Source organism: Muntiacus reevesi, chromosome 2 (genome assembly GCF_963930625.1).
Source record: "Muntiacus reevesi chromosome 2, mMunRee1.1, whole genome shotgun sequence".
In the NCBI taxonomy this organism is placed as follows: Eukaryota; Metazoa; Chordata; class Mammalia; order Artiodactyla; family Cervidae; genus Muntiacus; species Muntiacus reevesi.
Window position 1 is genome coordinate 267,706,290 of NC_089250.1, and position 26,976 is coordinate 267,733,265.

At 50.8% G+C, this 26,976-nt stretch overlaps 2 protein-coding genes across 5 annotated transcripts in view; one reads left to right on the forward strand and one right to left on the reverse strand.

The window, feature by feature from the left end:
* Positions 1 to 4,109, reverse strand: HRC (histidine rich calcium binding protein). Its single transcript, XM_065926487.1, is given in 7 exon segments — positions 1 to 238; positions 421 to 457; positions 933 to 987; positions 1,216 to 1,284; positions 1,838 to 1,907; positions 1,979 to 2,408; positions 2,411 to 4,109. Coding segments are annotated over 7 exon segments (2,196 nt in total). The 5' UTR covers positions 3,909 to 4,109; the 3' UTR covers positions 1 to 201.
* A 1,649-nt stretch (positions 4,110 to 5,758) lies between these two features.
* The window catches only part of TRPM4 (transient receptor potential cation channel subfamily M member 4), a 41,241-nt gene continuing 20,023 nt past the window's right edge, over positions 5,759 to 26,976 (forward strand). For 3 of the 4 annotated variants that reach the window (XR_010661740.1, XM_065926488.1, XM_065926489.1), the window contains exons 1-12: positions 5,759 to 5,883; positions 6,188 to 6,255; positions 11,401 to 11,575; positions 12,529 to 12,709; positions 12,889 to 13,052; positions 13,216 to 13,399; positions 19,205 to 19,266; positions 19,401 to 19,592; positions 19,926 to 20,025; positions 23,121 to 23,233; positions 23,528 to 23,860; positions 24,041 to 24,172. Coding sequence is in view for 3 of the 4 variants with exons in the window: in XM_065926488.1 (XP_065782560.1) it covers positions 5,860 to 5,883; positions 6,188 to 6,255; positions 11,401 to 11,575; positions 12,529 to 12,709; positions 12,889 to 13,052; positions 13,216 to 13,399; positions 19,205 to 19,266; positions 19,401 to 19,592; positions 19,926 to 20,025; positions 23,121 to 23,233; positions 23,528 to 23,860; positions 24,041 to 24,172 (1,728 nt within the window). In the remaining variant the exon portion in view is untranslated. Of the gene's footprint in view, positions 5,884 to 6,187; positions 6,256 to 11,400; positions 11,576 to 12,528; positions 12,710 to 12,888; positions 13,053 to 13,215; positions 13,400 to 19,204; positions 19,267 to 19,400; positions 19,593 to 19,925; positions 20,026 to 23,120; positions 23,234 to 23,527; positions 23,861 to 24,040; positions 24,173 to 26,976 lie in introns of those variants that run through there. The other variant, XM_065926490.1, reaches the window with a different exon arrangement.

The following is a 26,976-nucleotide window of genomic DNA, read 5'->3' on the forward strand; positions in this document are numbered from 1 at the left end:
TCCCGTGTTGACTGATTTATTTATCAGGACCTAGCAAACCAAACACCTCGAGGAGTTCAGGCCCCTTCTCCCTCAAACCCACGACCCCACGCCTGACAGTGAGGTCTCCGGGAGCACGTTTATTCAGAGAAATAAATATGGCTCGTGGAAAGGGGTTGGAGGGCCAGGGAGGTATGTCTGCGCCGCAGCCGCGAGGCTGGGTCAGGGTTCCGGAGTTTCCAGCATGTCGGCCAGGGCTCTGGAGAGAAGGACGCCGAGATTGGACAGTCGAAGTGTCCCTAGCTCACCCCAGGGCGCTTAGAGGTCCTTAACCTGCCCGTTTCACCAAGGGGGAAACAGAATCCCAGGATTGTCCAGTAATTCATAGCGGGACAGCACCTTTCTAAAGAAGCCCTCAAACTTTCCCTTCCATATACTTACTGGTACAGGGACGAGGAGAAATAGTCGACGTAGCTTCCTGTGGGAGAGAAGAGGCTTGAGGGGTACACCACGGGTGAATTTGGGGGTCACTTTTCCCTCAGTCCAGGATCAGGACTAGCTCCGCCCGCCTTTCTGGGTTCCTTCTCCCAAATGAATTCCTTCTTCTGGGACACCTTTGAAGGGTCCACTCCTTCCCTCGGCTCTGGGTGTTTCAGGAGCCCCGTTCTTGCTTTGGCCCCACCCTCTCGGCTCTAGGCTCGCCCCTCAATCCTCTAGGCAATCCTAACCCCTTTAGTTTTGGCATCTATCCCCATGCCATAGAAAATCCTTCTATGCGGGTCCCATCCCTCGGTGCCCCGCCCATTCCCGTCAAAGATGCCCCGCCTCGCCCACGCCTCCCCATATAGCCACGCCCACGGCCTTCCGGTCCCCTCCTCAGATTGGCTCCGCCCCCACCAGGCCCAGGCCCCGCCCCCTCACCCGGTTTCCTCCTGGGCCCCGCCCATGCTCACCGGGAGAGCAGAGAGTTTCGCAGACCAGCGGGCAGAGGTAGCAGAACTGACAGTGCTGGGGGCAAGGATAGGGAGAGAGAGGTAGGAGGTGGTCAGGGGCGGAGGTGACTAGCTAGGTGGAGGTTAAGGTCAGAGGTGGGATCGGGTTTGGAGTCAAGGCTACATCAAGAGTAAGGGGTTAGGTCAGGTTGAGGGCAGAGGCCCGGATTTGGGGCCGGGGGTGCTCGGCTGGTCCTGGGCCATCCTGAACCTGGGGCATCCGTGAGTCTGGGAGAACGCTCACCTGGCACTGGTCGCAATGCTCTCCCATGTTCTCCTCGTCACAGTGACAGTTTTCACATTCAGTGCATCGCTGGGGGCCAGAGGAGCCAAGTGAGACGGAAATGTTTGGGAGCCGTCCACCAGTGCTCCACCCAGCCCGCCGGACGTTTCCCCAACGTCTCGGCCTCCTCACATCCAACACTGAGCTCAGTCATCTTCCCCCAACCGGCTTGCCACCCTCTGGTTGCCCTATTGCAAGGTGCCGCAACATCACCTCGTTACTGTGGGCTGGACCTTCGGGTAGTCTCTTCACCTGCTTCCCTCCTGCTCCCCCCACGGGCGGTCAGTCTCCAGTCCTGTCCCACCTCCCCCTCCCCTCCCGGCTCTGCCTTGCACCCTCCTCCCTGTCCCTGGGTCTGCAAGTGCAGCTCAGGCCTCACCCTCCCACTCTTGGACCACTGTCCCAGCCTCCTCCCCAGCCTCCTGGCCTCCAGTCTGCCCCCCCCCAGGTGGCCCCAGAAGTGTCTGTGTTCACTTAGAACTGTCCCTGATTCTCCTTTGCTCACGACCCTTCCAAGGCACACCAGAGCCCTGGAACAAAGTCTAGGAACAGCTTGGTGGGTGGATCTGGCTTGCGGACATACATTGCAGAAGGAGCAGTAGCCACACAGGGACCCTGGCTGGTAGTTCCCATACTCCTGGGCTCCTGCTGACCTGTGGGGACAAGAGGGCAGCAATGACCCAGGCTGACTCTGCTCCTCCCCACCCCCAACCAGTCAGATCACTTACCCATGTCCTCGCCACTCTCCTCCTCACTGGAGGCCCCTCCAGACACCTCCTTCCTGGTCAGCGGGTTGGGGATGATGGTGAAGGGGAGTTCATCTTCTCCTAGCCCCGCCTCCTCATCATCTTCCTCTGGTGGTCTTGGTTCAGTGGGACCCAAACCTCAGCTCTCTCTTCTCTCTTTTTCCTCCTTCTCTTCCTCCTCCTCCTCTTCCCCCTCCTCCTGGCTCAGGCTGAGGCCATGCCCTTCCTCCTCGTCTTCCTCATCCTCCTGGTCATCCAGGCTGCCAAGCGGGGTGCCTTCTCCTCCCTCCTCTGAACCTTCGTCAGCTTCTTCATGGGAGCTGTGATCCTCTTCCTTCTCTTCCTCATCCTCCTCAGACTCGCTCTCCCTTAAGTGGCTTCTATCCTTCACCCCAATGTGTTCTGGAACCGGTGGCTAATCTCTTCCTTGATGGACCCTCTGTGGCCAGTCCCCTCATCTCTGTGGTCTTGCTGTCTGTGGCTGGGAGCCTGGTGGGCAAGCCTGGCAGAGATGTCATCTTCCTCCTTGGGGACTCCATGGTGGTCACGGCCAGGGGCTGCTTTTTTGTAATCTTCTGGGAAGTCCTCCCCCTTAGCGCTCTTGTGGCCTTGGGGTTGGTGGCTTGCAACAGCGTGGCTGAACTTGACTGTGATCTCCTCCTCCTCCTCCTCGTCTCCAAGGCCATGGTGGGTATGTCTGGGAGCCTGGTGCCAGTGTTCAGTGGACACATCCTCATCCTCGTCTTCCTTGCCACCACCGTGATGGTGGTGATGTTCCTCTGAGACAGCTTCATTCTCCTCCTTCCCATGATCTCCGTGTCTGTGGACCTGATGTCTGTGCTCAGTGGAGACAAAATCATCGTCATCTTCTTCATCATCATCTTCTTCTTCTTCGTAGCCCCCATAACTGTGACTGGGGCCATGGTGGTGATGTTCCTCTGAGTCATCTTCATCCTCCTCCTCCCCATGATCTCGGTGCCTGTGGACTTGATGTCTGTGCTCAGTAGAGACAATATCATTGTCATCTTCATCATCATCATCTTCTTCTTCGTGGCCCTGGTGTCTGAGGCTGGGGCTGTGATGGTGGGGATGTTCCTCTGAGACAGCCTCCTCCTCCTCCTCCCCATGATCTCGGTGCCTGTGGACTTGATGTCTGCGCTCGGCGGAGACAACATCATCGCCATCATCATCATCTTCTTCGTGGCCCCCGTGTCTGTGGCTGGGGCCATGGTCGTGGTCATGTTCCTCTGAGACGTCTTCATCCTCCTTCTTCCCATGGTCCTGGTGTCTGTGGACCTGGTGTCCATACTCAGTGGAGACATTCTCCTCTTCCTCGTCTTCATCTTCCTCTTCTCTGTGGCCTCGGTGGACATGCCTGACGATGTGATGATGGTGATGCTCACTGGACACAACTTCCTCCTCCTCCTCCTCCTCGTCTTGATGACTCTGGCTCCCGTGGCTGGGGAAGTGGTCCCCACGCTCAGCTGAATCATCCGCGTCTTCATTTCCGTGGTGTCTGTGTCCGCGGGCCTGCTGAGCATGCTCGGGGTATTCCTCATCGTCAGAGACGTTCTCATCTCCCACCTTGTGGCCTTGGTACCTATGGCCTTGGGAGTCTCTGGAGACATCTTCGTCCTCTTCTCCATGGTCTCCGTGGCCCCAGAGATGATGCCCACTCTCTGTGGAAACACCCCTGTTCTCATCTCCATGGCCTCCGTGGCTGCGCATCGGGTGGTCAGACTTGCCCGACACGTCCTCTGAGGGCCCCGGAACTCCTGCATGGTCGTCCCAGTTGCTGGGGCCGGGCCCAGCCCCTCTCAGCTGCTGGGTCACGGCAGGGGGGAGGAGCAGGCTGGCCACTGCGGCCCAGAGGACAGAAGTGTGCAGCCATGGCCCGCAGAGGCCCATGGGGACGGATGGGCCGCAGAGCTGCTCCCAGGGCTGGCTCCCACTGCGGCTGTGGCTGCGAGGATGGATGTTGGGCTCCTTGTCCCTTTGGGGCTCCTTCCCTTTCTGGCTCCCTGTGTCGTTCCTTTGCTGTGTCCCTCCCCGTCTCTGCCCTCTGGCCCTCACAGTCAGCCTCTGGACACCCCTCTGAGGCTGTCTTCAGAGTCCTCTGACCCCCCTCGTTGGTCCTCCCTCCCACTTCCCAGCCAATAGGGTCTCTCCCCTCCCCTCTCTGTGGCTAAATTTACTCTGGGCCCTGAGTTATTCTGGGTCAGTCCCCTCCTGCCCCTCCCCTCCTGCACCTCCTCCTCTCAGCTGGGAAGGGGGTGGATGAAGGGGTCTCTCTTTGGCCAGGAGAGAGGAGTCAAGGGTCTCTGACTTCGGGCTGCCAACGCGCTCATGTTTGGCAGCAGCCAAGACAATGGCTAGATTTTTAGTCGGCCAGTGTGGGGGAGCCTGGACCCCGGGGGAGGGGAGCAGGAGGGATGTATGTGAAGGGAGAGACCCCTGCCAAGGAAGAACTGGGGGGTTAGATTCCCAGGAGTTTCTGGCCAGAATGGGCTACTCTGCTGAGATGGTGGATGCCAGTATGGAGGCCCTGGCGAGGGGTGAGAGGAATCCTGCTGCAGCACACATACCCGTGACCTCCCGTCCCTGGGACTCAGATCTGGGGGCAGGGGATGGGGCCAGGCCAGGGCTATAAATGTGGTGCGGGGGGGCGGGGGGCTCAGGTTACCCAGGCGGCCACAGCTGTCCCTGTCAGAGAGCTGGCAGGGGACACGTGGCCCTGCCCGTCCACCTACCCACACCTCCCACTGCTCATCCCAGCACTGCCGCTCCAGCTCTTTGGGGTCCCTTCCTCTTCACGGGTCTCCCTCTCTCCACCGTTGTTTCTTCACCTGCTCTCTCAGGATCCCTGTCCCCCATCCTGAGGGTTCTGTCCCCTTCTGCTCACTCTTGAGTGTGTCTGCGTGCCCCCACCCTATCCAAGGCTTTCTCACTGTCTCTGTGGGTCATGTAGCCCGCCACCCATCCAATTCTCTGCCCCCACCTAAGTCTTTATGTCCCCCCAACACTTTGTCAGTGTTGTCAGCGGACCCTCTGCCTCGTTGCTGCCATTTCCTCTCTGGGTCTCCATCCTCCCTCTCTTTGAACTCTGTCTCTCACTCTCTGAGTCTCCGTCCCCCTCTCCCTGGGTCCCCGTCCCCCTCTCCCTGGGTCCCCGTCCACTCCTCTGGTCCCCGTCCCCTCCTCTGGTCCCCGTACCCCTCTCTGGGTCCTCATCCCCTCCTCTGGTCCCCGTCCCTCTCTCCCTGGGTCCCCGTCCCCCTCTCTGGGTCCTCGTCCCCTCCTCTGGTCCCCGTCCCCCTCTCTCTGGGTCCCCGTCCTCCTCTCTGGGTCCCCGTCCTCCTCTCTGGGTCCCCGTCCCCTCCTCTGGTCCCCGTCCCCCTCTCTCTGGGTCCCCGTCCCCCTCTCTCTGGTCCCCGTCCCCTCCTCTGGTCCCCGTCCCCCTCTCCCTGGGTCCCCGTCCCCCTCTCTGGGTCCCCGTCCCCCTCTCCCTGGGTCCCCGTCCCCTCCTCTGGTCCCCGTCCCCTCCTCTGGTCCCCGTCCCCCTCTCTCTGGGTCCCCATCCCCCTCTCTCTGGTCCCCGTCCCCCTCTCTGGGTCCCCGTCCCCCTCTCTCTGGTCCCCGTCCTCCTCTCTCTGGTCCCTGACCCCTTTTCCCGAGTTCTGTTCCATCCTCGGCCCCGCCTCCCGCTCTACGCATGTCCTTTGCTCCCCGCCCCACAGACCTGGTCCCGCCCCGGGCTGGGCGGGGAGGCGGCGGATCCGGTCTGTCCCGGGCACTTCTGGAGCTCCGGGTTGGTGGAGGGGGTGCTTGCTGTCAGATAGGTCGCTGTGGCCGCGGCAGCATGGTGGGTGCGGAGAAGGAGCAGGTACAGCGCCGGACCCGGGTCCGAGGGAACAGGGAGCCTGGGCCGGGCCTCCTTGATCGAAGGGAGGAGGGCGCTTGAGACCTAGATTCTCGGGTCAGACAAAGGAGGGGGGGTTGCTGGAGGCCGGGACTCCTGGGTCCCTGGGGACGGATAGAAGGGGGGAGGCTGGGGGTGGGGTCGAGTCTCCGGAGTCCGGGAGACGATGACGCTGGGGTCCCGGACTCCCGGATCTCCCGCTAGGGCGGGTCACTCCGTGTCCGCAGGACTGAGCTGGATCCCCTCACCCCTTGTTCCTGCCCCCCAGAGCTGGATTCCCAAGATCTTCAAGAAGAAGACGTGCACGACTTTCGTCGCTGACCCCACAGATTCGGGGTGAGGAGCTCGCCCAGGGGACAGACCCTCGAGCGTCCGGGGCCCGCTGACCCCCGCAAACCGCAGACCCCGCCCTTCGGGTCCTTTCAGTCCCGGGTCCTGTCACTGCGGACACTCCCAAGGGCGTTCCCCGGTGGCTCTGTATCTTGGGGAGGCCTTGGGTCAGTCTGCAAACACTTGCAGTGTTAAAGCCCCAGGGCAGGCTTCTGTTTCTTTCCTTCCTGGTATCCCTTCTGGGTGTCTGCCTCCTGGTGTCACTTTCTCTTGTCTTTCTTTCTTGGCTGTCCCTGTCTCATTCATTCATCCCTTCCTTCATTCCTCCAAGAAACTCTCACTCAGCACTTCCAAGGGGGAGCACTGTGTTCAAGAGTACAGGCCCCGGCCAGGGTTCACATTTCAACTGAGACACAAATTTCAGCTGAGGCGCTAGGTGGCTTCCGGCAAATCATTTTACTTTTCTGGGCATTGTACTCATCTATCCTCTGGGCATAAAACAGGCTCTATTTCCTGAAGCTATTGTGAGAGTTAAACAAGTTAATGCTTGTGGTATTTCTGAAACAGCACCCAGCGCTTAATAAGCCCTGGCAAATATGCCTGACTCCCACTGGAAGGTCGCAGTTATTAACTAGCGTGCGTAGACCCTGTGCTTGGGCGGGGTGACCGAGGGTGCAGAGTGGCCGCTCTTAGGAGCTCCCAGTCTTCAGTGATGGTCTCTCAAGGGGGCTCTGGCTTTCTGGTGTCCTTAAGACGATCCTTGGGGTATGGGAAACGTCAGTGTTCCTAATTTAGTGTGTGTTCTGTTATGAATATATTGTATCAGTGCAGGATGGCTTGAATGATGTGTAAATATAAATACTATTTGGGGGTGAGTGCTCAGAAACTTTTACTGACGGGAAGGGTGGTCAAGGAGGTTTAGAAACCTCTGGTCTGGTGGGAGGAAGATGATTCTAAGGCCAGGAAGTGAGAGTTGCAGAGGACACACCGCTGGTCCCCGGGGGAGCATCTGGTTAAGGCTGGGAGGGGACACAGGAAGAGGGGCCAGTGAGGGGGCATTTGAAGGTGATGGAGTTTGACAGCTGAAGGTGGGCTGGATTCCAGGAGTGGGACCAGCAAGTATAAATCGCCCCCTGTTGACATTGTGCGTTGAAGAGAGGGCAGAGTTCAGGATGCCAGGGCCATCAGAGAGAGGAGACCAAGGAAGAGGGTGGGACCAGAAGTCACAGGGCCTCAAATGCCACCCTGAGGGGTTGGGGGCCGGGTCTGAGTGTTCCAGGGAGCCCTGGGAGGGGCAGGGTCAGCTCTGGGTGTGGAACTCCCTGGGGGCCACGTGAGGATGACTGGGAGTTTGGGAAGCTGGCGAAAAGGCTGGGCAAGGGTCAAGTGGGAGGAGAAGAGGCCTGAGGCAGGCCAGGGCTGTGGGAAGGAGAGGAGGGGTCAGGGCAAAGATTCACGAAGCAGGAGCTTGGGGGCTGATGGATTTGTGGAATGAGGGGCAAGGGGAGGATGGGCCCAGACATCTGGTCTGGGGCTTGGGAACCCCAGAGATGGGAACCCAGGAGCAAGAGTAGGTTTGGGAAAAGATACCAAGCTCAGAGTGGGGCTTCATGAGTGGAAGGGACCTGGGGGAACCAAAGGCATAGCAGACCTGGGTCAGGGACTTAGGACAGCTCTGCGACTTCCATCTTAGATTTGAGAAGGGTTTGAGAAGTCCTAGCTGTAGATGGTAATGGCACTGTGGAAGTAGGATGGGGGTGGGAAGAAAGCATAAAATCAGAGGCTGTTGCAAATGGGTGATTCTGTGGCCCACCCCTCCACCTCCCACCCACTGCCATGGAAGAGGGTTCCTTAAAAACTTGTCTCTGAAAGCTTCGAGATAGACATGCTACCTCAAGTCAGGACGGTGTCCAGCACACCCACTTATAATCTTCCACCTGATGCTTCTTTCTCTTCCCTGCCTGGCCCTCGGGAACACTGAGCTTGAGACCCATGTCGGGCAAGGGTCAAGTGGGAGGAGAAGAGGCCTGAGGCAGGCCGGGGCTGTGGGACGCAGAGAGGAGGGGTCAGGGCAAAGATTCACGGGGCAGGAGCCTGGGGGCTGATGGATTTGTGGAGTGAGGGGTAAGGAGAGGATGGGCCCAGATGTCTGGTCTGGGGCTTGGGAGCCCGGACATGGGAACCCAGGAGCAAGAGTAGGTTTGGGAAAAGGCATCAAACTAAGAATGGGGCTTCACGAGTGGAAGGGACCTGGGGGAACCAAAGGCATGGCAGACCTGGGTCAGGGACTCAGGACAGGTCTGCGACTCCCATCCTAGATTTGGGAAGTCCTAGCTGTAGATGATCGGGGAAGGCAATGGCACCCCACTCCAGTACTCTTGCCTGGAAAATCCCATGGACGGAGGAGCCTGGTAGGCTGCAGTCCATGGGGTCTCTAAGAGTCGGACACGACTGAGCAACTTCCCTTTCACTTTTCACTTTCAAGCATTAGAGAAGGAAATGGCGACCCACTCCTGTGTTCTTGCCTGGAGGATCCCAGGGACGGGGGAGCCTGGTAGGCTTCTGTCTATGGGGTCGCACAGAGTCGGACACGACTGAAGCGACTTAGCAACAGCAGCTGTAGATGGTAATGGACACTGTGGAAGTAGGATGGGGGTGGGAAGAAAGCGTAAAATTGGAGGATATTGCGAATGGTTAATTCTGCGGCCCATCTCTCCACCCCTCCACCTCCCACCCACTGCCATGGAAGAGAGTTTCTTAAAAACTTGTCTCTGAAAGCTTCAAGACAGACATGCTACCTCAAGTCAGGACAGTATTCGGCACACCCACTTATAATCTTCCACCTGATGCTTCTTTCTCTTCCCTGCCTGGCCCTCGGGGACACTGAGCTTGAGGCACCTGTTGGGAAGGCACGTGACCGTGGCTCTGGGGAACACCTAGACTCAGGGGAGGCACAGAGGAAGGGAAAGCCGCAGATGAGGCCGGACGGGGCAGTCAGGGGAACGGGCGTGCTCTGCCAAGGAAAAGGTTTTCTAGAATCAGAGCCTTTTAGCCATGACTGGTGCTGTTTCATCAGTCAGATGAGACCTGAATAGAAACCACTGTATTTGGGGACATGCAGGTAACCGCTGATTTTATCGCGGACAATTTTGGTATCGGTGGCCACGCAGAGAAAAGGGTGGGTAGGAGATGAGACAGGCAGACGGGGTGTCCTGGTCCACCAGAGTTTTCTGCAATGATGAAAATGTTCTATAGTCACATCCAATATGGCACCCACTGGCCATACATGTGTGGCTCCTGATTACTTGAAATGTGACCAGAGCAACTGTGGAACTGAATTTTTAATTGTATTTAATTTTATTTGACTACAAGGAGCACTGATTAGAGGCTGTTGTACTGGATAGTTCAGGTTCTGGAACATTCCTTGACGAAATTTTGCCAGGAAGGGCTCACGGGAAGTAGATGGACAGGAACGAGTGATGGGGGGCCCAGGGACGGGGTTGAGATGGGTGAAAGGATCAGGTGGGTAAACTGAGGCATGCCAGGACCTTGAACGTTGACTCAGAAAGGAGGAGGGATATGTCCTGTAGTTCTCACTCTGCCAGGAGCTGGTGCATTCAGTGTGGTTGCTTGATTCTTTTCATTGTCTCTGCATGTGCGCGCGTGTGCTAAGTTGCTTCAGTCGTATCTGACTCTTTGCAGCCCCATGGACTGTAGCCCGCTAGGTTCCTCTGTCCATGGGATTCTCCAGGCAAGTATACTGGAGCAGGTTGCCATGCGCTCCTTCAGGGGATCTTCCCGACCCAGAGATTGAACCCTAGTCTCAACTTTTGTCTCCTGCCTTGGCTAGCAAGTTCTTTACCACTAGCGCCACCTGGCAAGCCCCTATTGTCTTTACAACTTTTGCTAAATCCATGGACCACTTGTGCTATTCCTTTTAGAAAATTAGTCTAAGTTGTAGCTTACTCTGTTTATACTCCAGTATTCCTGCCTGGAGAATTCCGTAGACAGATAAGCCTGGCAGGCTACAGTCCCTGGGGTAGCAAAGAGTCGGACACGACTGAGCGACTATCACTCATTCACTGTTTACATAAATGCCAGTCTCCCCTGATATCTGAATCCCTTCTGGCATCAGGGACCAAAGAAGTTTTGGCCCAAAACAAATCCCTCATCTCTCAACCCTCGGTGTTTGCTCTTTTAAAACTCGGGTGCCAATCCCATTAAGTCACTATGGATAATTGTATATTTATTTAGGGGGAAAATGTCTCATATATGATCACCATAAATGGAAAATCCATTCCATTTGCCACAAAGAGAAAGAAACAAGCCATAAAAGACAATTACAATAAAAACTAAGCTGAAGTATTTACCTTCTAAATGGATGCTGTTGCCAGCCTTTTTCTAAGCCCGAGGCCAACTTTTCTCTGTTATAAAAAAAGTAATACAGAGTTAGGCATGACAAGTATTCTAGCACTCAGCTGAGTCTCTCTTCTTGACAGTAATCAGGAGAGCTCAAAAAGGAATGACTTTCTCACTGTGCTATTCAAGGTTATTTAAAGCTCTGTGTAGAGTTCACGGAGACTGGATCTGGTATGCAGCCCCCACTGGAGGAAATGTTGTTATTCCACTGGCTCCTCACAGCTCTCTGAAGTAGGCTGTGCTATTATTTTCTTTTCATTTGAGGGGGAAATTGAGGCTCAGAGAGGTGAAGCTACTTAGTCAATGTCACACAGCTGCCTTGGCCTCTAGAACGCGCATGCTCTCTGAATCACTCTCTTGATTTCCCTTTTCATGTGAATATCATCTATCTGGACTGGGAGCAGCAAGGCCACCCCAATGACCGACCCCCCTGCCCTTTCTCACTTCAGGCCCTGAAGGCAGCAGTGAGGATGGGGCCCTGTACACAGACCTCCCTGCCCAGGCTTGCTTAGCCACCGTGGCTTCCTGCTGGTGGGCGAGGTGACTGCGGCTGTTCTGGCCCAATCTCTCCCTCAGACTGGTCAGAACCAAGGAGGGGTAGTGCCAGGGTCAGCATGGACTGTGAGCGCCTCTGGGGGGGACACACAGAAGTAGGGACATTTCTGCAGGCTGCTTGGGGTTGGTCGGACACTCTTGGGGTTCATCCTCTTCTTTCCTCCTCCCCCCACCCAGGGGGACTTTGTGCCAGTGTGGGCATCCCCGGGGCGCCCACCCTTCTGTGGCTGTGGAGGATGCATTCGGGGCAGCCGTGGTGACCGTATGGGACAGTGACTTGCACACCACAGAGAAGCCCACAGATGCCTTCGGGGACCTGGACTTCCTGGGCGCCGGCCGCAAGATCAGCAATGTGAGGCCAGCATGTCTGGGCAAAGCTGGTGGGACTGCATGCCTCAGCGTCCCAGCTGAACACTGCGTCTCTCCATTTGCCCATCCTTGTCTTCACCTCTCCCGGGTCTCTGTCCCCTCTACCCTCTCTGTCTTTTGTAAGTCTGTCCTTCTCTCTCTGGGTCTCTGTCCCAATCTCTGGGTCTCTGTCCCCCCTCTTGGGGTCTCTGTCTCCCCTCTCTGGGTCTCTGTCCCCCTCTCAGGGTCTCTGTCCCCTGTCTTTGGGTCTCTGGGTCTCTGTCCCCCCTCTCTGGGTCTCTGTCCCCCTCTCTGGGTCTCTGTCCCCCTCTCAGGGTCTCTATCCCCCTCTCTGGGTCTCTGTCCCCCTCTCTGGGTCTCTGTCCCCCTCTCAGGGTCTCTGTCCCCCTCTCTGGGTCTCTGTCCCCCTCTCAGGGTCTCTGTCCCCCTCTCTGGGTCTCTGTCCCCCTCTCAGGGTCTCTGTCCCCCTCTCAGGGTCTCTGTCCCCTGTCTTTGGGTCTCTGGGTCTCTGTCCCCCCTCTTGGGGTCTCTGTCCCCCCTCTTGGGGTCTCTGTCCCCCCTCTCTGGGTCTCTGTCCCCCTCTCTGGGTCTCTGTCCCCCTCTCTGGGTCTCTGTCCCCCTCTCAGGGTCTCTGTCCCCTGTCTTTGGGTCTCTGGGTCTCTGTCCCCCCTCTCTGGGTCTCTGTCCCCCTCTCAGGGTCTCTGTCCCCCTCTCTGGGTCTCTGTCCCCCTCTCTGGGTCTCTGTCCCCCTCTCAGGGTCTCTGTCCCCCTCTCAGGGTCTCTGTCCCCTGTCTTTGGGTCTCTGGGTCTCTGTCCCCCTCTCAGGGTCTCTGTCCCCTGTCTTTGGGTCTCTGGGTCTCTGTCCCCCCATCTCTGTGTCCTCTCTCTGCATCTCTGTCCCCTCTCCCCGTGTCCCTTCCTCTCGTGTGTCCACAGTTCCTCCGGCTCTCGGACCGCACGGACCCAGCTACAGTTTACACTCTGGTCACCAAAGTGTGGGGCTTCCGGGCCCCGAACCTGGTGGTGTCAGTTCTGGGGGGGTCAGGGGGCCCCACCCTCCAGACCTGGCTGCAGGACCTGCTGCGACGCGGGCTGGTGCGGGCTGCCCAGAGCACAGGTGACTGAGGTGGGGGGCTGTGCCTCCTGGCCCCCCATCTCCCCCCACTTCCCTGGAATGCCTGTCTTCTCCCCTGCCATCTCTGTGTGGCTTTTGTCTCACTCTCTGGTCTCTTTCTGTGTCTCTGCGCCAGCCTGCGTTGTCTCTGGACCTCACCACCACTCTGTGTCCCTGTGTAGGGGCCTGGATTGTCACTGGGGGGCTGCACAAAGGCATCGGCCGGCACGTCGGGGCGGCCGTGCGGGACCACCAGACGGCCAGCACTGGGGGCAGCAAGGTGGTGGCCATGGGCGTGGCCCCCTGGGGCGTGGTGCGGAATAGATACACCCTCACCAACCCCAAGGTGGGATTTGGGGTCTTGGAAGAGGGGGGCGCTGGGGGCCTGGAGTCCCGGGTCTGAGTGGGGAGGGGTCTGGGGCTTAGGGCTAGGGGAGGAGTGAGTGCCTAGTGTCTGTCCCCTTGGCCCTGATGGAAAGACCCCCTGGTCTGGCCACTTGTCCCCCCAGGGCTCGTTCCCCGCAAGGTACCGGTGGCGCGGAGACCCGGAGGATGGGGTCCAGTTCCCTCTCGACTACAACTACTCGGCCTTCTTCCTGGTGGACGACGGCACACACGGCCGCCTGGGCGGCGAGAACCGCTTCCGCCTGGGCTTCGAGTCCTACCTGGCCCAACAGAAGACCGGCGTGGGAGGTGAGTGCCTTCCTCCACTGCGGATTCACTTCCCAAGGTTCAGGATCCCAGCGGTCCGCTCTGGTTGGAATTTGGGGACTGCAGCCAGGGGGGATTTCTTATGGTCAAGGGCCTTCCCCCATCCCTTGCTGTGTTTAAAAAAGTCCTTTATCTTGAAATCTACAATACACAAAGGTGGACAGCTTGATAAGTTTTTAACAAACTGAACCCACTTAGGCAACCAGGACCCAGATCAAGAAACAGAATAATACCAGCCCTCAGAAGCCTTCTCCTAACCACACCCAAAGGCCACCTCATCGTGTCTGTCGCAGTGTCAAGTAGTTCTGAACCTGTTTCTTAGGACTAGAATCATACCATCCTCATGTCTTAAATTCCGGCTTCTCATAGTCAATGTTACTTCTGTGAGATTCATCCATATCATTGCATGAATTGTAGTTTGTGATTAACCCATGGATCAAAGAAGGAAAAAAAAGAACTAGGTAATATTTTGAACTGAGTGATGGTTATGTCATGACATACCAACATGTTTGGGGGTGCGGCTAATGCTTGGGCTTCCCTGGTAGCTCAGCTGGTAAAGAATCTGCCTGCAGTGCAGGAGACCCAGATTCGATTCCTGGGTCGGGAAGGTCCCCTGGAGGAGGGATAGGCTACCCACGCCAGTATTGTTGGGCTTCCCCGGTGGCTCAAACCGCAGAGACCTCCTGCAATGCAGGAGACCTGGGTTTGATCCCTGGGTCAGGAAGATCCCCTGGAGGAGGGCATGGCAACCCACTCCAGTATTCTTGCCTGGAGAATCCCCATGGAGAGAGGAGCCTGGAGGGCTAACAGTCTATGGGGTCACAGAGAGTCGGACACGACTGAGCGACCTAGCACAGCACAGCACAATGTACCTAGGGGGAAAGTAAGTACCTAGGGGGAAATCTGTAGACTTAAATGCGCATTTAATAAAGGAAAGGAAAGGAAGGTCGAAAATCAATGATTTGTCTCCAATTTAAAAAAATCCTAAACAGAAGAGCAAGACAAATCTAGAGGAAGTAGAAGCAATGAAATCATACAGACAAGAGCATAATCTCTAAAACAGGAACAAATGTCCAATGTAGAAAATCAACTGAACAGAAAGCTGCTTCTTTATAAACGTTCCTTATATTTTAAAAGGTGTCCACCTAATTCTTGAAATTTAATTAGTTTTGGGGCAATTTTAATCTCATTCTTATATTTTATTTTTGGTTAATAAACCATTTTATTTTTCTTCCCACTCATAGAACACACCCTCCCAGAAGAGACAACTCAAAGTTCCTTCCAGCCACTACTCCTTGATCAAAGTCAAAGTATCCAGGGCATGCACACTAGTCTATTGGGCCCAGTGGTTCCAGAGTCCAACTCACACATGCAGGGATTTTTTTTATATATATAATTAATTTTTACTGGAATATAGTTGATTTACGATGTTGTGTTACTTCCTGCTGTACACCAAGGTGACTCAGATAGCCATGATTTTTTATATTCTATTCCCATATAGGTCATCACAGAGTGTTGAGTAGAGTTCTTATTAGTTATCTATTTTATACATAGTGGGCTTTATACATAATGGGCTTTGCTGGTGCCTCAGATGGCAAAGAATCTGCCTGCAATGCAGGAGACTTGGTTCAACCCCTGGGTTGGGAAGAGCCCGCTGGAGAGGGGAATGGCTACCTATTCCAGTATTCTTGCCTGGAGAATTCCATGGACAGAGAAGCCTGGCGGGCTACAATCTATGGGGTCTCAAAGAGTCGGCCGTGCTGAGCGACTAACACTTTCACTTTTTGTACCTAGTGTGACACGTCAATCCCAGTCTGCCAACTTATTCCTCCTGCCCTGCTTTCCCCCTTGGTAACCATAAGTGTGTTTTCCACATCTGTGACTCTGTTTTATAAACAGTTTCATTTGTACCATTTTTTAAAATTCCACATACAAGCAATTATCATATGGTTTTTGTCTTTTTCTGTCTGACGTCACTCAGGATGAGAATCTCAAGGTCCATCCATGTTGCTGCAAGTGACATTATTTCATTCTTTTTTATGGCTGAGTAATGTTCCATTATATATATTATATATATAATTATAATTATATACACACACACATCACATCTTATATACATATACACATATATTTATACATATGTGCTGTGCTTAGTCGGTCAGTCGTGTCCGATTCTTTGCAGCCCCATTGACTGCAGCCCGCCAGGCTCCTGTGTCCATGGGGATTCTCCAGGCAAAAACACTGGAGTGGGTTGCCATGCCCTCCTCCAGGGGATCGTCCCAACCCAGGGATCGAACCCTGGTCTCTGGCATCGCAAGTGGAGTCTTTGCCACTGAGCCACCAGCGAAGCCCATTTATTCATATACACATATATAAACATATACACATCACATCTTCTTTATCAGTTCTCCATCGACAAACATTGAGGATGTCTCCATGTCTTGGCTATTGTAAATAGTGCTCAATGGACATTGGGGAACATGTATCTTTTTGCATCATGGTTTTCTCCAAATATATGCCCAGGAGTGGGATTGTTGGATCATATGGTAGCTCTATTTTCATTTTTTTAAGGGACCTCCTTACTGTTCTCCATAGTGGCTACACCAACAGTGTAGGAGGTTTCCCTTAATCTTATTTTTAAAGTTATCTTTTTGGGGTGTAAACTGACTTTTGGGGGTGTATAATTCCGTGAGTTTAGGCATATGTACAGAGATTCATGTGGCCATTCCCACAATCAGGACACAGACCAGTTCTGTCCCCATGAAGGCATTTCTTTGGTACCCAGCCCTTGGCAGTCACTGATCTGTTTACTATCACGCTGGGCCTCTCTCTTCCAGAAGATAAATAAATGGAATATAATATATGACCTTTTGAAATTGCCTCCTTTCACTCAACATAATATTTTAATGTTAATTTAATATTTTAATTAATTTTTAAAAAATCAATGTGCTTAATATATGGCAACTTTAATATGTGTTTATTGGAGCTAATCAAACCATGTGAAGGTATATAAGGAAATTCTTATCATTGCGTGAGATGTAGTTTGTAAATAACCCACAGGTCAAAGATGAAGAAGAAAAAAACCGAAGTTAGAAAATTCCCTTCCCGGCTCCAGCCCCCTCTGTTGGGGTAATCAGTGTTATATGGTTTAGGGTTTATCCTTTTATACCTTTCTCTACATTTATAAAATCTTATAGTTATATTTCCACCTCTATGGTCTTTCTTTCTTTTTTACTATACATATACATATCACTTTCTTATAACCATCCTTTTAGGTCTAAACTTCACTATCTTGCATCTCCTTTTAATGGTTGCATGACATTCCTTTATAATGTTTGTTTCATTTGTTATTTAAGTTTTTCTCAGTTGGTGGATACTTAAACTGCTATCAGTGTTTGGCACTACAAACAATGCTGAAAAAATATCTTTGTATAAATGTCCATAATTACATCCCAGTGTTTTATTTTAATTTTTTTAATTAAAAATTTATTTTTCCTGGCTGTGCACCACCACTTGTGGGATCTTAGTTCCCCGACCAGGGAGGCAATGCAGGACTAATCACTGGACCGCCAGGGAACTCCCAACATCCAGGTGTTTAAAATTCTATACAGTAGATCTTGAAAGTGAGATTGCTGTGTGTGTACTAATAGTACTAGGTCACTTTCTCAAAATGTGTAGCAGTTTTCATCCACTCTCTCATAAGAATGTGAGTTTCCTTTTCCATTCAGTCTTAACCAACTCTGGATACTCTTGATATAATTTTTCTCTTTTTTTGCCAACTTGATGGGCAGAAAGTGATGTATCACTTTAAAAAAATTTTTAATTTATTTTATTTTTGGCTGTTGCTGGGTCTTCATTGCTGTGCTTGAGCCTTCTCTGGTTGCTGCGAGTGGGGTCTACTCTCCAGTTGCAATGCGTAGGCTTCTCATTGCAGCGGCTTCTCTCGTTGCAAAGCTTGGGCACTAGGACTCAGGCTCAGTAGTTATGGCACATGGACTTCGTTGCCCGAAGCATGTGGAATCTTCCTAGACCAGGGATTGAACCCGTGTCCCCTGCATTGGCAGCAGATTCTTAACCACTGGACCACCAGGGAAGCCCTCATTTTGCACTTTTAATCTATCTAACCATTGTTAAAAGATATAAACATATTTTGTTGGCTGATCAGATTTCTATTCAGTATGAATTGAATATGAAAAGCCTATTCATATTCTTTGCTCTTTTTGAATTAGATTCTTTTTTAAATCTTTTTATAAGAATACTTTGTATCCTGTTGATAGGAAAGCTTCAACTGTTAGATGTATTGTAAAATTTTTAAAAGATACTTTAATTCTGATGTCTACTTTCATAAAAATTTGATCATTTTAATGTGGTTAGGTATATTTGTTGTTCCTTTCATAGCCCCTTGGTTTCCCTTGGTTTTTTAGAAAAGTCCATTCCACTCCAATGCTACACAAATATTCTAAGTTTTCTTTTTTAATATCTTATACTTCTATATTTAAACCTTAATCCATCTGGAAATGATTTTTACATATTTTGAGATAAAGTCTACATTTCTTTCTTCCAAATGGGAAGCTGTATTTTCTTCATGACCATTTAATAAATAAACTATCTTTTCCCAGCTAAATTGAAATGCCACTTCAGTTATATATTCAGTTCCTTTAGACACCAAACTATTTCTGAACCTTTTCCTCTTCTACTTCTCTATGTATTTACTCCTGTGCCAAAAATATATTTTGTTTACAGCAGTTTAAAGACGTTTAAATATATATATCAGAGAAAGTTCCTCCTCACTGTCCTTTTTCAACAATTTCTTAACTCTTCAATATTTATTCTTTCATATGAATTTTAAAAGTATTTTGTTCCATTAAAAAAGAAAAAAGGAAAAACATTGCCAACCTCCTTCGACTTCCCTCTTTCCCCAAACTGCATTGAATTTATGTTACATTGTGACAGATTAACATGGTATTTACTTTTCCATTTATTCATACCTTGTCCTTAAATAAGGTTTTATCAATCTTATTATAACTTTCTATACAAATTAATCCCTGGGCATTTTATCTATCATTTTTGTGGAAATGTGGATAAGATACATATTCTTACTAGCTGGAGAAAAAGTTTTTGGTTTTTGTGTATTTTTCTTGTATTAATCCACTTAACCCAATTATCTTATTAGTATTTAGTTATTTTGAGTGGAGTCTCTCCAATTTTCTGAGAATGTAAATCATCTTTTCTTCAAATAAATCTCTTCCAGCTTAAAAAAAAATGCAAGTTTTCACTCCAGTTATTTCATTTTCTTGCATTATTGCATTAGTTCAAGACACCCAGATAAGTGTGACTAGTAGTAATGTTGTCTCATTCTTTATTTTAATGGGACTAGAGTTAATAGAAAACTTTTATGAGTTTGCTATTGGGCTTTGATAAATATCTTTATTGTATTTGAATAGTCCTTTCAATTCTTTATTTCCTTCATTTTCTGTTTGAACTTTCATCTTCTCCTGGCTCCAGGTCAGTTAATCAGTCACAGGATTGACTCATGCCTCCTTTGGGAACCCAGGAGTCCAGGTTCCCAGTCCTGTCCTCCCAAGGGAAGTTCAACAATACTGTCTTCGAGTTCCGGCCCCTCCCAACCTCATCAAAGGCATGACAGTTTCCATGATGAGCCTCAGAACTGAGGATTAAGCAGAAGCCAGTGTTTGCCCCAGGGACTCCTGGGAAATGTGATTCTCTGCCGTTCCCAGCAGAGGCTGATGGGAGCTGACCAAGCCTTCTGCTCTGTTCTCCCTGCAGGGACTGGCATCGACATCCCTGTCCTCCTCCTTCTGATTGACGGTGATGAGAAGATGTTGAAGGTATAGGAGCCCGGGAGGCCTGGGGGCTGTACTCCTGGGTACCAAGTCCTGGAGGAGAAGAGGGCTGGGAATCTAGGCCCCAGGAAGGGTGGATGCTTTCCTTCCCTAACCTGCCTCCCCCTTTTATTCTGTAGCGGATAGAGAATGCCACCCAGGCTCAGCTCCCCTGCCTTCTGGTGGCTGGATCTGGGGGAGCTGCAGACTGCCTGGCAGAGATCCTGGAAGATACTCTGGCTCCAGGGAGTGGAGGGGGCAGGCGACGTGAACCCCTAGATCTGATTAAGCGTTTCTTCCCCAAAGGGGACCCTGAGGTCCTGAAGGCCCAGGTAGGACACTGAGGGACCAACTCTGGAACCTGAGATGGGCGAGAGCTGGGGACCTGGATTCCTGGGTCTTGAGATGTGAGGATGCTGAAGATTTGGAGTCCTGGATCCAAGAAGGGGAATGGGGGCCCAGTCTCCTGGAGATGAGGAAAGCCTGGGAACCTGGACTCTTGGGTCTGAGGGAGAAGAAACCTGGGGGCCTGGACACCCCTAGGTTCTGGGAGTAAAGGGTCCTGGGCACCTAGACTATGGGGTCCTGCAGGGGAATGTTCTCTTTTATCTCTGTGGACAGGACCAGGGAATTGAGTGGGGGTGGCAGAATTTGGTATTCTGCAGGTGGAGAGGATCATGACTCGGAAGGAGCTGCTGACAGTCTATGCAACTGATGATGGTCCTGAGGAATTTGAGACCATTGTTTTAAGGGCCCTTGTCAAGGGTAAGACTTGGAATCCCCCAACCTCTGCTTCTGTCAGCTCAGCTTCGGACACCTCTCCTGTCTTTGGCACTTTACCTATCCTCTCTAATCTACATTGTGGCCCCCTCTTATCTCTTTCCTTTTGTCAGTACATTTTGGGGCTTTGCATTGTGCTGTTGGACAGTTTTCCCAAGATACTTTCATTATGTTCCAACATTGCTTTCTTTCTGTTGCATCCATCCACCCATCCTTTCATCCATCTAGCCAGCCATATGTACACTGATCTATCTACCCATTATTCCCTTCATCCTTTCATTCCACCATCTGTTCAACCATTCATCCATCTTGCCATTCACCCATCCTTCTACCAATCTATTCACTCATCTGTTAGCAATTCCATCCAGTCATCATTCTTCCATCCATTCAGCTTTCATCTACCCATCCATCTTTTCATTCATCCATCCATCTTTCATCTATCCGTCCTTTCATCCATCTATCCATCCATCCTTTCATCCATCTATCCATTCATCCTTTCATCCACCCATCTTTTCATCCATCCATCTTATCCATCCATCTTTTCATCCATCCATCTTATCCATCCATTCTTCCATCTATCCACCCAGGCTCACCCTTTCTACCTTTCCTACATGCCTCCAATATGTTTTTAGCCCTGAGGCATGGTGGCATCGGAGAGGAACCAGAGTGCCATCTCCCTGTGAGGGACTTCTGATATTTCACTAGGGGAATGAATGATGAAAACCAAGATAGGGAGCGCAACGGCCACGTGGTAGAGGTTGACGTTGGAGCTCATTATTCATTCAGCCAAGACTATCTTAGGCTTCAGAGATAAAAGCAGTTCCTACCTGGGCTATTTGGACACATCTTAAGTAAAACTCAAGACAAAAACATGGGCGAGGAACTGCTGTCAGAAAGGTGAGAAAAATTCATTTGGGAGGTGGTATTTGAGTTGGGCCTTGAAGAGCCAGTAGAACCTGGAGTTAGTAAGATGGGGTGGTGGGATAAATAAAGGTGGATCCCCAGGGCTCTGTGGGGATGAGGGTGACGAGGGTCATTTTTGGTGTCAGAAGAGTTTTACATGGGAAGCACTCACCTAGATAAAAAGAACTCCCAAGAGGCATAGTGTCAATTTTTAATGTGTTCTGAGCCCCAGGTCCCCACCCCAATTGCATCTACCATATTCTGTGGTGAGGTAGCCATTTTTGACTTTGGAATCAGATAAAACTAAAATTTGAATACCAGCGTGGCACACCGCCCCCCCTGCTGTGTGACTTTGAGGAAGAGACCTTCCCTCTCTGAGCTTTAGTTTCTGTCTTTGAGAAAATTGAGATAATACCTGGCAGGAGTGTTTTGAGCCTCAGCAGTGCCTGCCCCAGGGGAAGTCTGATAAATGGGAGCTCTCCTTAATATGATTCCATTTCTTGTGGGGACACATCCTTTAATAGAGGATGGCAATCAGTGAGCAAATGTGATTCATTTCACAGAAGTTAACTCACCAGCCTCCTGGGAGAAAACAAAGCCGCTCTCTAAGATGTGGTTTGAGGGGGTGGTGGTATAAGTCCGTGGCTTGCAGCAGGGCAAGTGATCACACTCTGCCGGGGAAACTGGAGATGGCTGGACAGGCTCAGCACTGGCAGAGTTGAAGGGATGGGGTTTCAGCAGGTGAGGAAGGAATGGGGGAAGGGGATGAATGCTTCTTAGAGTCTAGGAACACCCAGGCCCTGTGCTGAGCGGGCAGCACGTGTCATTGCCCCGATCCTCCACCCCTGCCTAGAAGGATCGTCTCCCCAGTTTGCAGATGAAGAAACTGATGCTCAGAGAGGGGGATAGTGACTTGTCCAAGGTCACACGAGGTTGACTGCACATTTTTGGATTAAAGTTTTAAAGGCCACTTCTTCTTCCTTGTTCTTTTGAATGGCCTCAGGGTCTCCTGGAGCCCTGCTAATGTTTGGATTTTTTTCCTGCTACAGTCTCCTCCTCCTCACAAATACTTCCAAGTTGCAGGAAGCCAGAGTGACTCACGTGTGCAGTCATATCCTGTGCTTTCCTGCACCCAGGCTTTTGCTTGGGCTGCCCCTGCTGCCTCAGAGATTCCTCATTTTAGACGCATAATTACAAATCCTACTAGTCTTTCAAAAGTCCTTCCTCATTGTCTACCCTCTAGGAGGCTCCCTTGGGTGTCTCCATACCTCTGTGACTGTAGCCTCCTCTGGTCTTGATCACATTCTACACCCACCTCCAAGGGGACTGATCACTCTGAAGGTGTTTATGTGATTCTGGGACACATTCTGGAGATTCCCTGGAATGAGGTTCCTTCAGGGCAGAGACTGTATCCACTTTCTCTCTCCATCTCTCTCACTGCCTGGCCCATTGTTGTTGTTGCTGTTGAGTCGCTAAGTCGTGTCCGACTCTTTGCGATCCCATGGACTATAGCCCACCAGGCTTCTCCATCCACGGAATTCCCCATATACTGGAGTGGGTAGCCATTCTCTTCTCCAAGGGATCTTCCCGGCCCTGGGATTGAACCCAGGTCTCCTACATCACAGGCGGATTCTTTACAGTCTGAGCTACCAGGGAAGCCCACCTGGCCCATAGCATACCTCAATAAATGTAAGTGAGTGGAAAAAAAAAGTGAAGTCAGTCGTGCCTGACTCTTTGTGACCCCATGGACGATGGCTACCAGGGTCCTCCGTCCATGAGATTTTCCAGGCAAGAGTACCGGAGTGGGTTGCCATTTCCTTCTCCAGGGGATCTTTCCAACTCAGGGATCAAACCCAGGTCTCCTGTATTGCAGGCAGATGTTTTACTCTCTGAGCCACCAGGGAAGCCCCAATAAATGTAAAGTGAATATAAATGATTCCTTTTCCTCTTCTTGGGGCCTCTAAACCACTGATCTGTGTTCTGTCCCTGAGCTGAGTGACTTCATGCTTGTAATAGCCTGGCTTCTTAAAGACCCTAGACTCTGCCCAACAACACTCACTTTATACCGAGGTTAAATGTCAGGCATCTCAAGAAGCAACACAGATGCTCATCTTGTTCCCAGTCCCCCCCCGCCCCCAACCCCGACTTCATGCCCCCTCTCCCTGTCACCCTTTCAGCCTGTGGGAGCTCTGAAGCCTCAGCTTACCTGGACGAGTTGCGTTTGGCTGTGGCTTGGAACCGTGTGGACATTGCCCAGAGTGAACTCTTCCGGGGGGACATCCAATGGCGGGTGAGGGTTGGGGCCAGGAGGTTGGGATCCTGACAAAAGGGATGCATTCTCCCCGCTCCAACTCCTTTGACATCTGGCTCTGTCTTCCATTATGGCCTGTCCAGCCTTCTCGTAATTGTCCATCCGTCTCTGGTTGCCCGAATGTCCCCATCTTGTTTCCTCTCTCCCCATCCATCCATCTGCCCCTCATTCATGGTTCTGGACTCCCTTCTCCTGTCCTTAACCTCTGACCTCGCCTGGCCTTCTGCCCGCCTCTGTGCTCAACTCCTCGCCCATTCATTCCGCCCCCACCAGTCCTTCCACCTGGAGGCCTCCCTCATGGACGCCCTCCTGAACGACCGACCGGAGTTCGTGCGCTTGCTCATCTCGCATGGCCTCAGCTTGGGCCACTTCCTGACCCCGGTGCGCCTGGCCCAGCTCTACAACGCAGCGCCCCCCAACTCCCTTATCCGCAACCTTCTGGACCAAGTGTCACACGGCGCAAGCGCCAAAGCCCCAGCCCTTAAACCCTCTGCGGAGCCACAACTTCCTAAGGTGGGGCAGGTGCTGCGGATGCTCCTGGGGAAGACGTGCGCGCCGACGTTCCCCGCCGGGGGCACCCACCGCAGCGACGGCAGCAGAGAGAATGTAAGAAAGGAGGGTGGGAGTAGGGTGGCCCCAAAAGGACCTGGGGGCGGGGCTCTGCCGGGGGGAGGTGTGATCAGAGAGCGGGCTGTGCCACTGAACCGAGTGTGGGGTTGATGGTTGGGGCGGAGTCAGGAAGGGGCTGGGGCGGAGCCAACCTCATCGCGCCTTTCCGGCCCGCAGTCGTTTGTGCTGTCAGACAAGGCTGCCTCGGAACTGATGGAAGCTGTCCCCGGGCAGGCCCCCTGGAGCGACCTGCTGCTCTGGGCACTGCTGCTCAACAGGGCTCAGATGGCCTTGTACTTCTGGGAGATGGTGAGTGCTGGCTTGACCTATGATTCTACTCTCTCCTACATTCCTGGCCTTTATTTCTACCGGACTCCAGTGCCTGAGCAGGAAGGTTCTGGGACCCCCCACTCCCCTCTCCATTCTTCTTTTTTTTTTTTTAAACAAGTTTTACTGATTTATTTTTAATTTTGCCCATACTCTGCAGCACATGAGATCCTAGTTCCCGGACCGGGGATCGAACCCTTATCCCTGCCCATCCCCGCATTGGAAGAAGGAATCTTAACCACTGGACTGCTGGGGGGGGTCCCCCTCCGTTCTTGATATATGACTCTGAGTGCTGCTTCTTTCTCCTGCCTCTCCCATCATGCATTTCTTGTAACTCGATTTTTCCATTCACCATTTATGCTGGGCATTTACCCTGTTCATGCATATGCATCGGGGCTTCTCCCAGGTGGCTTAGCAGTAAAGAATCTGCCTGAAATGCAGGAGATTGCGGGTTGGATACCTGGCTAGGGAAGACCCCCAGGAGAAGAAAATGGCAGCCCAGTACAGTATTCTTGTCTGGGAAAACCCACGGACGGAGGAGCCTGGTGGGCTACAGCCCATAGGTTCGCAAAAAATTGGACATGTCTTAGCGACTAAACAACAACAAGAGCAACAACAGTACACATGCCTCAATCTCATCCTTTCAAACAGTTGCCTCTGTGAGGAAGTTAGGTGTTATCTGAAGATGATGGGATGTCACTGCATCTCAATTGTGCACTGTTGTGCATTGCTGTAGTTGCAATGCAGAAGGAGACGGAACTAGAGGCAAGGACACTGCGTGGGAAAGTAAAGCTGGGATCCTTCAGGCAGCCAAGATGGGGGCCTGAACTGAAGCTGAAGTGTTGGGACACATTTGAGAAGTTTAAAAAGAAAGTCATGGTATTCAAGTAGGATCAGATATAGACCTTATTTTTGTGTCAAAGAAGAACCTTGCCAGGAGTTCTTTGGCTTTGGATTATTATATGGTCATCAGCCAAATATAGATTTTTTAAAAAATTGAGATGGTATAGCATGTATTAGAATATCCTTCCTTTTAAAGGTTGAATACCATTCCATTACACGGATATACTATATTTTCTTTATTTGTTTATCTGTTGCTGGACATGTGGATTGTTTTGACCTTTTGACTATCATGGAAAATACTGCTATGATTAATGTATGAACATCTATTTGCATCTTTGCTTTCAACTATTTTGAGTACATATCTAAGAGTGGAATTGCTGGACCATCTAGGTTTCATTTTTTGAGAAACTGCTGTACTGTTTTCCACAGTGGTGTTACCATTTAAATTTCTACCAGCAATGAACAGTTGTTCTAATTTCTCCACATCTTCACCATCACTTGTTACTTTCTTTTCTCTTGCCCTTTTTCCCTTCCTTCCTTCTCTCTGTCTCTTTCTTTTTTATAATTGTCATTCTAATGGGTGTGAAATGGTACCTCACTGTGGTTTTGATTTGCATTTTCTTAACAACTGATGATGTTGAGCATCTTTTCCTGTGATTCTCGGCAACCTATATATTTTTGGAGAAATGTCTATTCAAGTCTTTGCCCATTTTTAAATTGGATTGTCAGTCTTTTTTGTTGATGAGTTTAAAGAATTCTTTATATGTTCTGGGTATTAATCCCTTCTTAGATACATGATTTGCAAATACATTCTCCCTTTCTGTGGGCAGTCTTTTTCTTCTATTGATAGTGTCCTTTGATGCACAAAAGTTTTACATTTTGATGAAGTCCTATTTGTCTTTTTTATTTCTTTATTTCTTGTGCTTTAGGTGGCATATCTAAGTAACCATTGCCAAACACAAGGTCATAAAGTTTTATCCCTATGTTTCTAAGAGTTTTATGGTTTTGTAACTATCATATATAATTATTTGATCTTACATGAGTCACTTCTGTCTTGCTGATTTTGAAATTCTCTCTTTGTGTTTGCCTTTCAGCAGTTTAGTTATAATGTTTCTTAGTGTGAATCTCTTTGAACCTATCCTACTTGGATTTCTTCATCTTCTTGGATGTATAGATTCATGTATTTCATCAGATGTGGGAAGTTTCAGTCTGTTATATCTTCAGATATCCTTTCTGTCTCTTTCTCTTTGTCCTCTCCTTTTGGGGTTCCCATTATGGCTATGTTAGTCTGATTAATGGTGTCCCATAGATCTCTTAGGGTCTGTTTATTTTTCTTCATTCTTTTTTCTTTCTACAGCTCAAACTGGATAATCACAGTGGACCTATCTTCAAGTTTACAAACTCTTTCTTCTGCCTCCTCAATGCTGCTCTTAAACCCTTTAAAAGAGTTTTTCATTTCAGTTACTGCACTTTTCAGCTCCAGAATTTCTACTTGGTTCCTTTTTGTTATCTCTATATCTTTATTTCTTTTTTTTAAAAAATCTATTTATTTATTTGGCTGTGAGAGGTCTTAGTTGCAGCAGGCACGATTTTCAGCTGTGGCCTATGGGATCTAGTTCCCTAAAGGGATTGAACTTGGACCCCCTGCATTGGGAGTTCGGAGTCTTAGCCACTGGACCACCAGGGAAATCCCTATATCTTTATTTCTATTCTCTTATTTGCTGAGACATCATTCTCCTGGGTTCCTTTAGCTCTTTGTTCATAATTTCCTTTAGCTTTTTGAGCATATTTAAGACAGTTGATTTAAAGTCTTTTTCTAGTAATTCCAGTGACTCAGCTTCCTAATATCTTTTGTCCTGTGAATGGGTCATACTTTCTTGGTTCTTTGCAACCCTCATAATTTTTTGTTGTTGAAAACAGGACATTTTGACTATTATAATATG